Here is a 14,304-nt window from a genome sequence, read left to right on the forward strand (position 1 = left end):
AAACAGTTTATCACACAATGTTTTCAGGCTTTGTGGCTCGAACAATGTTCTTATCGCTCGTACATGGATAATATCGCGAGTCCACCTGCGACTCTGCGGTGACCTTTCGATCTTGTTCCCCTGTTCGCAATCAGTAAAAATGTTCTTACGACAAACCCTGACAAGACAGCGTTACAATCTATAAGGAACAATGATGAGCGTGTAGACGCAAATACCTAGGTGAAACAACATCCATTCTTTTAAGTTATAAAGAAACATCCATACTGCAATGATTTGGCTGTAACAATTCATTACATCCTATTGATAAACAAAAGATATTTTCCTCACATTTGGCAGATAGACGACACAGAATTGGAGGAGAGTAGTCACCGTTTTCCACACAACCCTCCACGCAGTAAGGAAGCTCTATACTACAGACGAGTATTTGAGAAGTTCTATACAGGACAGGGTCATTTATTACCGTACTACTGGATGCCCAAGTGGTCAACATCTTCAGATCCCTCCGCCAGGACACTCAAACACTACAAACTTGAGGTTTTTGAAGTAAAACCAATTTTCATGATGTAATACTTACCATAACTTTAGTATGCATATACAATACCTACACCCATCTTTGTAGCCCAAAAACAAAAGATTCAAATATCCCTACCTCCCTACCGTGACGTAACCTCTATCTCGATGACAGAGCCACGGAGTGATCTCCCTTCCTCAAACCCCCTTTTATGGAGCCTAAAGGCAGCCAGGATGAGGAGGCAAGGGGAGGAATACAGGGTGGGACTCCATAAAGTTATGGTAAGTATTACATCATGAAAATTGGTTTTACTTCAAAAACCTCAATTTCATTTCAGTAATAATTACCATAACTTTAGTATGCGAATTCGTCTTACCGTAGTGGAGGCTTCGAATCCAGGCAGACCAGGCTGACGGAACAAACTCGAGACATGCTCAAGGTAGGGAAAAGGTTCAAGGAACCCCCCTAATAAAGCCCCGAAAGTAATTAAAAAATGGAAAACCTCCCCGTGAAACGAGCAGGTGTACCACCGTGGTGCCTGATAGCATACTATTTAAAATCACTGAATTACTGTGGAGGAACAGCCACAGACTGTGCAACCACCACCGGTCCAAGGGAATACAATCCATCAGAATGAGAGGCCAAGGACCGGAGATAAAAATCCGTGAAGGTAGTCTGTCCGCGCCAGAAAGCTGCGGACATGACCTCCTGAAAGGGGGACCCATTGAGGAGGGCCCATGACGCAGCAAGGGCCCTGATCTCATGCGCCCTCACCTTATACAACGCCCGAACCTGATCATCCGAGTGGTCGTAACCGTACTTGATGACCTGACAGATCCATCTAGACACTGACTGAGAAGAGATATCCTGTTGACCCTGCTTAATGGGCAAAAACAGACGAGATCGAGGACCTCGCCCCCCCCTGGTTTTATCGAGGTAAAACCTAAGCGCCCGACAGGGACAGAGCAACCTATCCCGTTCCTCAGCTCCAACGAAGGCAGTCAAAGACGGAATCTTAATCGGATCGGGCGAGAAGCCAGGAACCTGATTCTTAGCCATAAAGGCAGGATCAGTGAGAAGGGTAACGGCAGAGTAATTCCTGGACCATCGGAGGCAAGAGGGGTGAGAAGACAAGGCATGAATCTCACTCCTCCTTCGACCTGAGGCCAGGGCAACAAGGAATACCACCTTGTAAGTAACAAACTTCAAGGAGGCAGACGCTAAAGGCTCATAAGGTGCCCGCATCAGCGATTCGAGCACCAGTGGCAAATTCCACTGCGGAGCCAACTGCCGGACCCTAGGCCTGTCCAACCCAAACCCCCTAATCAAGGCAGAAAGAGAGGAGGACGAGCCTACCTCCGACCTACCATGAACAGAGAGAACACTAGCAATGGCCGTGCGATAACCAGCGATAGTGCCAGGGGCAAGATTGCGGTCCCTAAACAGCCAAAGAAGGAAGTCCGCAATCACCTGGACAGTAGCCTTGATCGGATCAACCTTCCTGCCGACACACCAATCACAGTAAATCTTCCATCGTGACTGGTAGACGGCAGATGAGGAAGCCCTAATTGATCGAGCGATGCGATCTGACACGTCCCTAGAAAAGCCCGCCTGAGCGAGGCCTCCTGAGATAGCTTCCACGCGTGAAGGTGGAGGATCTCCGGACGAGAGTGCATCGTCCTGGAACGAGGCTGGCGAAGGAGGTTCGCTCTGAGAGGAAGAGCCAGGGGCTCTTCCACCAGAAGCGACAAAAGCTCCGGAAACCAAGGCTGCCTCGGCCACAGGGGCGCTATCAGGAGGAGGGAACACTGATGCTCCCGAAACTTCTGCAGCACCCTGCCCACCATGTTGAAGGGTGGGAATGCATATGCATGCATTCCCTCCCAATCCAGAGACAGAGCGTCCACGGCCCAAGCCCTTGGATCTGGTACCGGAGAGACAAACGTTGGCAACTGATTGTTCAGTGAAGTGGCGAACAGGTCTATGTGAGGCCTGTCCCACACCTGACAAATTCCCACGAAAATCGAGGGATTCAGTTGCCACTCTGTCAAAACCGGCTGGCGGCGCCTGGAAAGAGTATCCGCCAGAACATTCAACCTGCCTGGTAGATGCTTGACACAAATTGTCAACTGCATTTCCTGACATAGAAGCAGAATGCGGATAGCGAGGGCACACAGGGTGTGAGACCTGGTTCCCCCCTGTCTCTCCAGATACGCGACAACCGTAGTGTTGTCCGTAGCCACACAAACCACCTTGGAATGCAGGATCTCCCGAAAAGACTGCAGAGCCAACAGAACAGCCCTCATCTCGAGCACATTGCTGTGCTCCGAGAGCTGTTCCCCAGACCACTCCCCCGACTGGCAACGCCCGTCGAGATAAGCTCCCCACCCTGTCATGGATGCATCCGTGTACAGGGTCATAGTGGGAACTGGCTTGGACAAAGGAACCCCTCGGAGAACATTGTCCTGATGAGTCCACCAGCGTGCGTACTCCTTGACCGACTGGTTCAGAGGAAGCAAGGCTTCCCAATCCCTTGAAGAAGGGACCCAGTTGGCAAGGAGAAACATCTGGAGAGGCCTGATGTGAAGTCTCCCTAAGGGGACCACATCGGCCAGGGCGTTGAGATATCCCAGAAAACTGAGAAACCAACGTACCTGGACTTGAGACCGGCCGATAAAGGTCAGAGCAAAAGCCCTGGCCTTCTCGAACTTCTCCATCGGTGGAAGGGCGATGCCCTGAACCGTATTGAAACGGTTCCCCAGAAAAACAAAATCCTGAGATGGGGAAACCTCCGACTTTTCTCTGGAAGGAATGAAGCCGACCTTGAGTAAGAGTTTCAGAACCAACCGGGTGACCTGTACCAGAGACTCTCTCACTAGGTGGAGCATGAGGGAGTCGTCGAAATAGATGTGAACATCTATTCCTCGAGAGTGCAGGAATCCCACGACCACCTGCAGCAGCTTGGTGAAAACCAAAGGTGCAGTCGTGAGCCCGAACGGCATGGCCCGGAACTGGAAGACCTTTCCGTTGCAAGTAAAACGGAGGTACTTCCGTGCCGACTTCTTGATGGGGATGTGGAAGTAGGCGTCCTTTAGATCTACTGAAGTCGCCCACATTCCCTCTCTCACGGAGGCGATAATACCCCGAGGAGTCTCCATCTTGAAGTGAGGAGAATCTACGTGCTTGTTGAAGGCACTTAGATCTATGATGGGACGCCACGCCCCGGACTTCTTCCGAACCAGAAACATTCTGGAGTAGAACCCGGGAGTGCATCCCGACATAGGAACCTCCTCGACCGCGCCCTTGGAAAGCATGGTCCTTACTTCCTCCTGGAGCGCCAGAGCCTTTTCCGGATCCCCCGGTGGAGGAAAAAAGATTGGCTCTGACGCTAAGGGCGGATCCCGCACTAGCGGAATGCCTAACCCCTCCTTGATCACAGACAAGGTCCATGCGTCTTCCGTAATTTCCTTCCACTCTGGAAGGAAAGCAGAAAGACGACCCCCCACAGGAAGATCTGGTCGAGGCAGATCGAGACCTTGCCAGGCAAGAGAATCGTCTGCTGACCCGAAGCCTAATCCTGCGGGAGAAGGACCTAAGCTTGAGCCGAGAGGACTGCATTCCTCCCGGCCAAACTCGTCGTCTGACACGACCAAGGAGGGAAGAAAAGAGTCAGGAACCCTTCTTCTTACCCCCAGGAGGGTTCTTACCCTTCTTACCCTTCCATTTGTTGCCCTTGAAGGGAGGCTTATACTTGGGCTGCGCAGAGGACTGCGAAGCCGAAGGTTTAGCCTTCTTCTTAGGAGGCGCTGACCCCTGCGAGGTACTGGCCTTCTCAGCCTGAATCCTCTTCACCAGAAGTGCAGAGGCGACCGAGTCCTCCTTCAAATCCTTCTGAACAGAAGGAAGGGCCCCTCCAAAAAGAGTGGACCCTGAGAAGGGGGCAGTCAACAGTCTGGAACGGTAAGGCTCATCGACCGGGCGATTTTTCAAAACTGAAAACCGCCTAGCCAACAAGACATTGACGAGGGATGACACCTGTAAAGCTGCCAGCGCTCTCAATGCCCCGTTCAGGGCAGAGGTCACTCTGTCCTGGATGTCGGCCTGCTCTGTCTCGGTTATCCGACCCTCAGGCAAGTCGGATACCCTATATAGACAAACCGTCAAGTAGTCTATATACGACAGAATCTGGATGGAGAGACGCAGCAGTCTCTCCATCTTGTGGTGTTCTTTGGGACCGAACACCACCTGGTCCACCGATTTACCGGGCCAAGCTGCAAGTTCCCTCGATTCCAGCTTAGCTGGTTGAGGGGCAAGCAGACCATCATGTGTGGCATAGTCAGTGGCGTGCACCTCTGACAAATCGCCAACACTGAGCTGCAACCCAGCATACCCAGGACTACGGGTTGAAGAAGAATTCTTCCCTAAAACCCGAGACTGGGCGGTGGCCAGAGCTGAAGACACAATGGTGCCTTCTGGCAGAGAGCGGTCCGACCGAGCGGACACCCGAGGAGCCACCAAAGAACCCAAAAGGGTGGTGGACTCGGGGACAGATGATGCCGAAGGTGGTGGGCAAACCTCCTCCCCAAGAATCCGGGAAACGTCAGCCCTAAGGCCCCGCATACCGGATAACACATGCTGGGCCTCAACCTCAGCAGCCTCAGGGTCTCCCTCATCCTGGAAGTCCTCCTCTGAGGGCAAGCCCTCCTGAGGACTGTCGTCAGACGACTCGGAAAGACCAGCGTCTATATCCGAACAACCAGGTGAAAGATGAACAACATCATTGTCCTCTGCCATACCCGCGCCCTCAACGTCCATAGCCTCCACACCATCCAGACCAGAAGCCTGGGGCGGAGGAAATGGGCCAGCCAGAGGGGCCAACCCGAGAGAAGGCTCCCCGTACCGGCGTTTAGGTGCAGTGCGCCTAACGGCCGTGGCTGTAGGTTTAGGCTTAGTAGCCAAAACCCTACCCTTGGACCCAGAGACCAACGAGCCTGCCCGAGAGGCAGAAGTCCTAAAGGTCCGACACACCTTCTTAGGACCGGCCGATAAGGCCCCCGAAGTAGCAGAAAGTTGGGGGGGGTCAACAGAACTGCTAACACGTCTCCGCGAGGGAGAGACCAAACCCCAAGGATTCCATGACGGAAATGCCATGGGGTTAAACCCATATCCCGGAGGATAGGGGAAAGGTCCCGCGGGCTGGGAGTGACCCCAGAACTGGCCAAACTGGCCTGCCTGAGACTGGGGCTGGCCAACTTGCCCAAAGGGCGAAGGTGGACCGCCACTCCCTCCAGGTGGAAACCCGGACATGTACGGGCTATGCTAACACGTCTCCGCGAGGGAGAGACCAAACCCCAAGGATTCCATGACGGAAATGCCATGGGGTTAAACCCATATCCCGGAGGATAGGGGAAAGGTCCCGCGGGCTGGGAGTGACCCCAGAACTGGCCAAACTGGCCTGCCTGAGACTGGGGCTGGCCAACTTGCCCAAAGGGCGAAGGTGGACCGCCACTCCCTCCAGGTGGAAACCCGGACATGTACGGGCTAAGCCCGTAACTGCCGGGATGCTGCCGCAACCCAAAACCATCCGCAGGCTGGTAAGGGCGGCCCAAGGATGGTTGCCCGCAGGCACCCGTATACCCTAAGCCAGGGGAAAACGGAGGCCGGAAACCGGCCCCCTGTCCAGCAAACCCAACCCCTGGGGGGAAACCCCCCAGGTTCCCAGAAGAATGAAACTCGGGACCGGACCTAATAGGACCGGGTCCGGGTAACTGACCGGGAGGGTATGCCTGACCAGCATTGATGCCGGGATTAGTGAGCTGCGCGTCACTAATCCCGGTAGACACAGACAATCCCGAAAGAAAGTCTGTTGTCACACCAGGACCTGAACCCGAAAGAACAGGCCCGGCACCAAGACTGTCCCCAACGACAGCACCACCTGGAATGCCGGGATCACTGACAGAGTCAGTGACCGGCGGCCGGTAGTCCCTACCCGAAGGCAAGCGCGAAAGCTTACGGGCGTTCCCGGCCAATTCGACCCTTGGCTGTGCCAAGCCAGGGTCAGGCTGCCCCTCCCCTACTCCAGGGAGTTCCTGGACAGGAAGGGCCACCCCCTGCTCACGAGAGGGACTTGCCGAAGCAAGACCCCCCGAGACAGGAACAGAGACAGTACCACCAGACCCCAGAGAGCTGGTGGCACGACCCCTACCTCTCTGCTTCCCTCGCTTACCGGAAGAAACAGACGAATCTGTCTTACGGTAAGTTGAGGGTAGCTTTGGAACAATGAAGTCCTTGCCCTGAGATTTTGACTGTGAACAAAGTTCACAAGGCGAAACCTCACTGCAAGGACGACACCTGGGACAGGCATCATGAGGGTCCCGTTCCACAAAGAAATGGGAACACCCATGAGCACTACCTCGTCGCTGTCCCGACCGAGACATACCCTCCAAAGCGAACGTAAACAAAAAATTTACAAGCAGATAAAACGGGAAAATAAGGATAAAATACGATAGTACAAAGTACGCAACGTAGAAAGAATTTCACCCGTAATATAAATCAGAAAACGGTTAAAATAAATAACGTTTGCCGAAACAAACAACCGTCACCGAAATAAACAGAGGTCGGAAATTAACCCACGATAATGGCGGACCGTGGCACACCACCGGCACACGTGGAGTAAAATAACCGGCCGTAAAAGGCACAAAAATAATTTTCAACAACAATTAGTTATATCAATAAAGGCAGATGGGTATAAGGCACACAAACTGCGCAAAAATATGAGTTGACACTCAAACCAAACCGACAAAACAATGTTTTGAATTGGAGCAAGCTCCGTGCGTCAGCATGCAGCAGGCGCCATAAAAGGAAGAGGAAGGGAGATCACTCCGTGGCTCTGTCATCGAGATAGAGGTTACGTCACGGTAGGGAGGTAGGGATATTTGAATCTTTTGTTTTTGGGCTACAAAGATGGGTGTAGGTATTGTATATGCATACTAAAGTTATGGTAATTATTACTGAAATGAAAAGTGACGTTATCAACGACTGTCTTGATTATATAAAATATACATATATATATTAAGCATAAAGTGCAAAGTCGTTTTTTCCGATGGAATTATTGGGGGGGGGGGGGGGGGGGGGGGGGTGAGTGCAACATTTAGCTTTTTGCTATAATATAGACTGTTGGCAACACAATGTCCAAGTTACCGCAATTTCATTGTGTAGTTAGATACATGCGTTTAACTGCTATATACCTTTAGATTTCTTTTAAGTACAAGAATGGTTATTTGAATTTGAAACAAATAGATTAACCAATTCCTTAGTAATATATGAGTTTTTATATCAGTTCAAAATATGGGTGAAAAACGATATCTTTTTCGATTCAATTATTAGCTTTTTTATATTTTGTTCTCTCATTTATTGTTCTTGTTAAAGGTTAATAATGATAGGATTTTATACCATTCTCCATGCTACCTTCAACAATAGACGTTCATATTATGACATATATTCAAATGCTATTATATAACATATCTATTTTACTGTATCAAATGTACAATTATCATACATATACAATGATATTTATTAATATACTCATTTATAAATCTTCAACTTGAATTTATGTATTCAGTTATCTTTTCCAAAAGGTTATTAATTCATTCTTTGCATACATGTAATTACATAAATATCAGTATTATTAAACCTATACATTTACTATTGCAAATTACTTATACACACTTTTAAAATTCCAGATACATTCTATAGATAAACATATAGTAACATACACATTAAAACATTCTAGACCTATTGAACACCCGCCCCACAGCTATGGTGTGGAGGTTTCCATCAATTCCTCACCGTCCCTGCAGGTAGGGCGTAAGAATTGTACCTACTGCCGCTATTGCATGTTCGTAAGAGGCAACTTAATTTGGGATCTCATCTTTTCTTTCTAAACAACTTTCTTCTTCCTGATGTCTCCCCTGACAATGCCTTACTTTTGGTCTTTAGTTGAGCGTTCGCCCCTGTGAGGAAGACTTTGGGTTCTGTCCCCTGGCCGAGACAAATAAGAGTCTGCAAAAACGATAGTTTCTACCCCTGCTTAACGCTCAGCAATTGAGGAGTGGGACGACTGGTTCGCCCGTTGCCAGTATAATGTTACCGGGTGGGGTGTCCTGCTGGGTGTCTTCTGTAGTATGTTTCAGTGAGGTAGCACTATCAAGTCGACATCAGTTCCGCGCTATTAAAAGGAGACAAACACGAACATATCGCAGCCTCCCAAAACACACGAGCATACACTACACCCAATAAACCCAAGATGTGTTACGACAGCATGCGCACCAAGCTCGGCAAACTAAACCAAGCGTACTCCCGTTCTTGCTTCGCGTCCAGAGTGTCTTTGTTCATTTGTTCAGGTGTTGCGTCCACGTCATGCCATTGGACCTCATCTCCCTAGTTGCCAGGGACCAGATTGTGTTCCTCATCCTCATGGTCTACCACATTCACTGTGATGACTGGAACTATTCTCCTGAGGAGGTTGTGGAGCACACAAACCATCATTAAACTATCTATGTCTTTACATATATAAAAAAAAACATGTACTACACATACTATAACAAGTATTTATGAAAACACTTGTTCAGTAGCATAGTGAGACTAACCTGTGTCTGTCACTATTCCAAAGTTCCACTGAAGAAGCTGAATCGCTTAGCCAGGATCACATATAATATTTATATAAAAGACAATATTATGATTACATAAGTTATGATAGAACCTTTGTGCCATTTTCTGAGCGCGACATATTATGGTTAAGATTTGGATATTTTAGTTTTTGTATCCATCTGTGTTATATTAATGATTTCTGCAATCTGATCAATCTAACGTCCTTGAATACGTTGTAACATATGTTTGTTTGCGGTTCAACGTCCTTCATACGTTATGTGCTAAACATCAGACAAAAAAAATCTCACTAGAACGACCACGCTTTTTTGTTCTTCACTCCAACATTGCGAACTACATTAGACACATTATGCGTATCGTGAATAATAAATGATAACTAGCTATTTCTGCCATAACATCCCTTACTATCCAGGTCGAAGTGTGAGTGATATCAGTGCACAAACTCAAAATCAACCGATCAACAGTTAATGAGTTAGGTGTGCCATTCTTGTTAAAGCTAACTTTCAAGCAAACATGTGTGGCATATATGGGCCGTGTTTGCTACACAAAATGCAAGGCGGCATACAAAGTAGCTTATTGTGGACCCAATGCTTATCGATCAAAAAGTATTTACCGATTCCCGTCCTGTTGCCTTAGCTTTCATCGCCTTGGAGATAACTACAATCACTTAAACGTAAGTTAAATTGAAAATTTACAGAAAATCATTAAGTCTTATTTCCAATGCTTATGCATTAATCATCGTAATTGGAAAATGCTAGCGTTGATTAAAACAATGTCTAGAACAACCACTTGCAGGTGTGTTATTTAAATAGCTTTAAGAATTCACTGTTCATTATATATCTTAAAATATTCCGTTCATAGCTGCAGGAGGAGTTTGATTTCCATTACGCCACTAAATGTGACGGAAAGTCCATCAGACACCTGTACGCCCGCGGCAGGATTGACTTCGCAGCCAGACATTTGGAAGGAGTGTTCGTTTTCTGCCTCCTGGACACGACCAGCAAGAATGTCTACCTCGGCAGAGACACATTCAGGGACAAACCGCTGTTTCGTATTCTCATGGGAAATGTTTGTTTTATCCGTTTGCTCCAAGGTCAAAGGTAGATGACTGTAACAGAATTGATACATGGATTAAGCAGTTTTATATTTTATATTTGCTCAACACCTCCTTTTAACACGATCTTAGTTGGGAAGTTAAGTGTCGTGAAATAGAACGCCTTCGTGGTGAAGAATTTATTTCTCTTAAGTGGTCGTTGGGTGTTTTGATTTAGCATTAACTTGAGGATTTATAGGATCACTTAACCATCGGGTCACTGTCACTGGTTTTGTAGTATAGGCGAGTGGACCCCATTGTACATTTACTACGACTTCTGATATTTGTCAGTTCTATGTAACATGACTCTGTAAGATTGCTCGACAGTGTCGTCGACCGTCCGTCCATCATGCTCAACAAACCCTCTAAAAGACATTATTGTCATCCAAACTTTAAACACCCTGATACGTTATATGCAAAAACCCAAATTACAAATCAGAATTCATATATGTATTTTGAATAAACTGAACTTGAACAATAGCAAATAAAATGGTGGTTAGCAAGGTTAACGTTGTTAAAAAGTAGTTCACCGAACTAATGACATGTCAACCTCTTCTGAGCCCACCTGTATGCTGCGAAATGACATATCTGGAGTCTACGCTATATACGTAGGTCATGCGGAGCTTAATTCCATTTTTACTATCTGTGGAGAGACCGTATCGAATACATAAACTTTATATAAAACGTCCTTTCGTAACATTAATGTTGTTATAAAGAAGACAGGCTTTAAACATTACAAAAAAAAATCAGTTTTAAAATTTATGCAATGGCTAGAGCATTTATAACATGACATACTGTTATGAAAAGGCACCTCACCTAAAGTTCAACTAATGATTTAAGTTGCTTATCATTTTTTTTCTTGTTTATAAAATACTGACATATACCACTCGGGAATTTTGTCGTGATTTTAGTGGTTTCGGATGGTAACATGTATCTACATTTGAGACCAGTATGCCACTCAAAATAAAGTAAAGAGAAATTAAGCTCCACATGACCTAGGTACATATAAATGAACTTGTAATATGTCATTTTGCAGCGTTCAGTTGGTCTCCATTTTAATAACTAATGTCCAAGTTCATTATATTTAAATTATATACATCAGTTCCTATTTGGGGTTTGTAATATGACTTGTCAGGGGTTGAAATTTTAGGTATGTTTTTGTGGAATTGTTGAAATTTAAACAACCCCTGATAGCGCTATTTTTCAGATATTACTATTTTGTTTATTTTAAAGACATTAAATCGCATTGTTCATTGTTGAACCCAAGCCGATTTCTCAGTCATAAAAAGCTGTCAGTTAGTGCTGAGGAAATGAAAGCTATGGTTAAATGTGTATGGTCGCAATGCTTATCTAAAAGGGAAATATGCTATTTCCTTGTCCGATTGGTACGTCGATATTTTGATTATGCTCATACGTGATCTTGTGGTTTTGTTGTCACTGCATGGGTTATTGCAATGAGGACGTAAAATTACTTGAATTGGACCTAGATTTACATGACAGGTGTCGGCGATAAAGACACTTACCCGCCCAGAACTTGTTTTGTGTGTCAAATCTTTTCATTGGGTTATTATTTTTGTTTTACAGATGAATAGTGACGTCGTCGTATACCACAATGTTTGCAATTCTATCTTCAGATGGGTTGAGTTTGCTCGCCGATGAAATTATATATTATGAGACAACATTTAGATTACACAGCACAAAAGTGCCAACCTTTTCTTCGGTATAGCCTTGTTATTCCTCAAGATTATATTTTAAAAAGGCATACAACACTTCTAATTTACAAAATTGATATGAATTCAATGTTCTCTTGCATTATGTAGCAATTATGTAAGCAATAGGATAGAGCAATTCTTAGACCCTGGTGATATACGGTATCCATTTTTTTAAGATACGACTCTCTTACGGATCCGTAAGCAATTTATATGAAGTCTTAGTAGTACTTTCCTTTCAGCGCCCAAGTCGCTATGAGACACTACCTTAAGACTGTTTTAGATCGTTCAACTAGAGGAATGGGTTGGCCATCAAGGAGGAGAACTGGATCGTCAGTTTTTTCCGTATATGACAACAATGCATGCACACCGTTTTTTATTAAACCGTTGTCATCGTCTCATATCTACTAACTCGAAATTTCGACTTAGTTTCTAGTTTGTATCTTTCAATGAATGAGGTAACAACCAATCAAGCAGCTGCACTGTATTTATGTTTTCAAATTTTGAACAACTGTAATTTTTATAAATCGTATTGCATATGGAAAATTTCTGTTGAAATGGACTTAAAATATCTACTTCATTAAGTGGCAATAATAACTAGATCTAGAACACTGACTGGTCAGCAAGGGCCCTGGGATGTGCCTGACTGTACTCACCCTCATGGTCTATTTTTAGAAACATTTACCTTGACATTAACCTTAAAAGCTTTTAAAAATCCTACTGCAAATCTTAATATCACTGTGTATTACCATATCAAACTTCTAATGAATTAATGTTTTGGATTTCAATATAATTTCCAGAAACAAGAGTGTGGACAGACAGCAGACAGACAGATACAGTAATTACTACAGGCCGCTCAGATCTCTGTTGCTGGACCTTTATATATTATAACTTAATAGTACCATTTCACCTTCATTAAGTAAATGTATTTACTGTGACAAAGGTATTATAAAAGGCTTACATAAACATGTTGTCTCTGGTGAAGCATGTCTGACACTACTGAAGCATTACAAACGTGGGCAGAGGAGCTGTTCACACTATTGGTGTCATATATTTAATATAGATTAATATATAAGAATCCTTTAGCATGAACTTATAACAAAACTAAACAGGCTGAGCGCCTTAATAGCTCACCTGAACTATTTCATATCTCAAATCTGTTAAATTCAATGCCTGTTCATAAAAAAAACATGCAAGATAAATTAGATGTATTGTATTGACTATTGTATCACAGACAGTTGTTGACATGTATTTACTATAATTTGTATCACAGACAGTTATTGACATGTATTTACTATTGTATCACAGACAGTTATTGCATCACAATACACATGCATCCTTGTTTCAGTTCATATATCTGGAGTTGTTACACTGGCAGGAGCAATAAGCATCTATTGAAGGCTGCGAAATATTTTTTTCTCAATAGCCAGTTCGGATATGGAAGTCCCGATGATTTTGAATGTGACATAATGGACTATAAACAAGTCACCCTGGAAGACGACATCACGGTTGGTGAATTCATTGACAGCACGAAGTTGCAGAAGTTGCGGTTTTACTTAGCCCTAAAGAAAAAAACGGACATATCATTAGACAGTGAAAGTGATGACTCTCTTCCTAACATCAGATCTCCGAAAAGAGCCAGATATGCATCGGCGGTAGGGACCGACCAAGTTGTCAATTAGGACTCTCCAATAAGACAGCTTCCAGTTTCACACGAGCACTACTGATAGCACTCATAGTTCTAATTTGTCAGCGGCATCAAGTAACCAACTAAACATTGTGGACATATTTCAGCTTTTCTACCAGGATCCAGAGGTGTTGCTCGGTCCAACAGACAGACCAAGTAATATGGACGAAACTGTTAATCTTCAGCATGACATATATGTGTTGCTTGAGGAATACAGTGCAGAACCCTTCAGCACTCGACAAAATCAAGATAACTTGACAACTGCGTCAAGACCTGAAACAGCCATAGAAGAGCGCATCATTCACGTTCGAAGAGTAAATTGTATGGCTGACCTCATGGACGCATTCTTAGAGGATAAAGCGTTCCACAAGTCATCACGACTGTCCGCACGCTAGAAACAGGAGAAAGGAATAAGGACCAGGAGATGGTGTGGTAATGGATTGCCTCTGCGAATTTTGGGGCGATTTTTATGAAAGATGCACAACTGGGCTAGACGAGAAGGTACCTTTCCTTAGACACGACTTCACAGAGCACGAATGGAAAGCATGCGCACGAATATACTTATTCGGATGGGTCCACTTCAAATACATTCCTGTGCAGCTCTCAACACAGTTCATCAAAGCGGTTTTGGGTCGTC

At 45.4% G+C, this 14,304-nt stretch overlaps 1 protein-coding gene across 1 annotated transcript in view; it reads left to right on the forward strand.

The window, feature by feature from the left end:
• Window positions 1-14,062, forward strand: part of LOC110463678 (asparagine synthetase [glutamine-hydrolyzing]-like) — a 37,399-nt gene extending 23,337 nt beyond the window's left edge. The window contains exons 9-12 of the mRNA XM_021518476.1: window positions 337-543; window positions 10,040-10,278; window positions 13,407-13,635; window positions 13,775-14,062. Of these exons, the coding sequence (XP_021374151.1) occupies window positions 337-543; window positions 10,040-10,278; window positions 13,407-13,635; window positions 13,775-14,062 (963 nt within the window). The remainder of the gene's footprint in view (window positions 1-336; window positions 544-10,039; window positions 10,279-13,406; window positions 13,636-13,774) is intronic.
• Window positions 14,063-14,304: the final 242 nt, after the last annotated feature.

The sequence above is a fragment of the Mizuhopecten yessoensis genome, unplaced genomic scaffold (genome assembly GCF_002113885.1).
Source record: "Mizuhopecten yessoensis strain PY_sf001 unplaced genomic scaffold, ASM211388v2 scaffold10921, whole genome shotgun sequence".
NCBI classification, from domain to species: domain Eukaryota; kingdom Metazoa; phylum Mollusca; class Bivalvia; order Pectinida; family Pectinidae; genus Mizuhopecten; species Mizuhopecten yessoensis.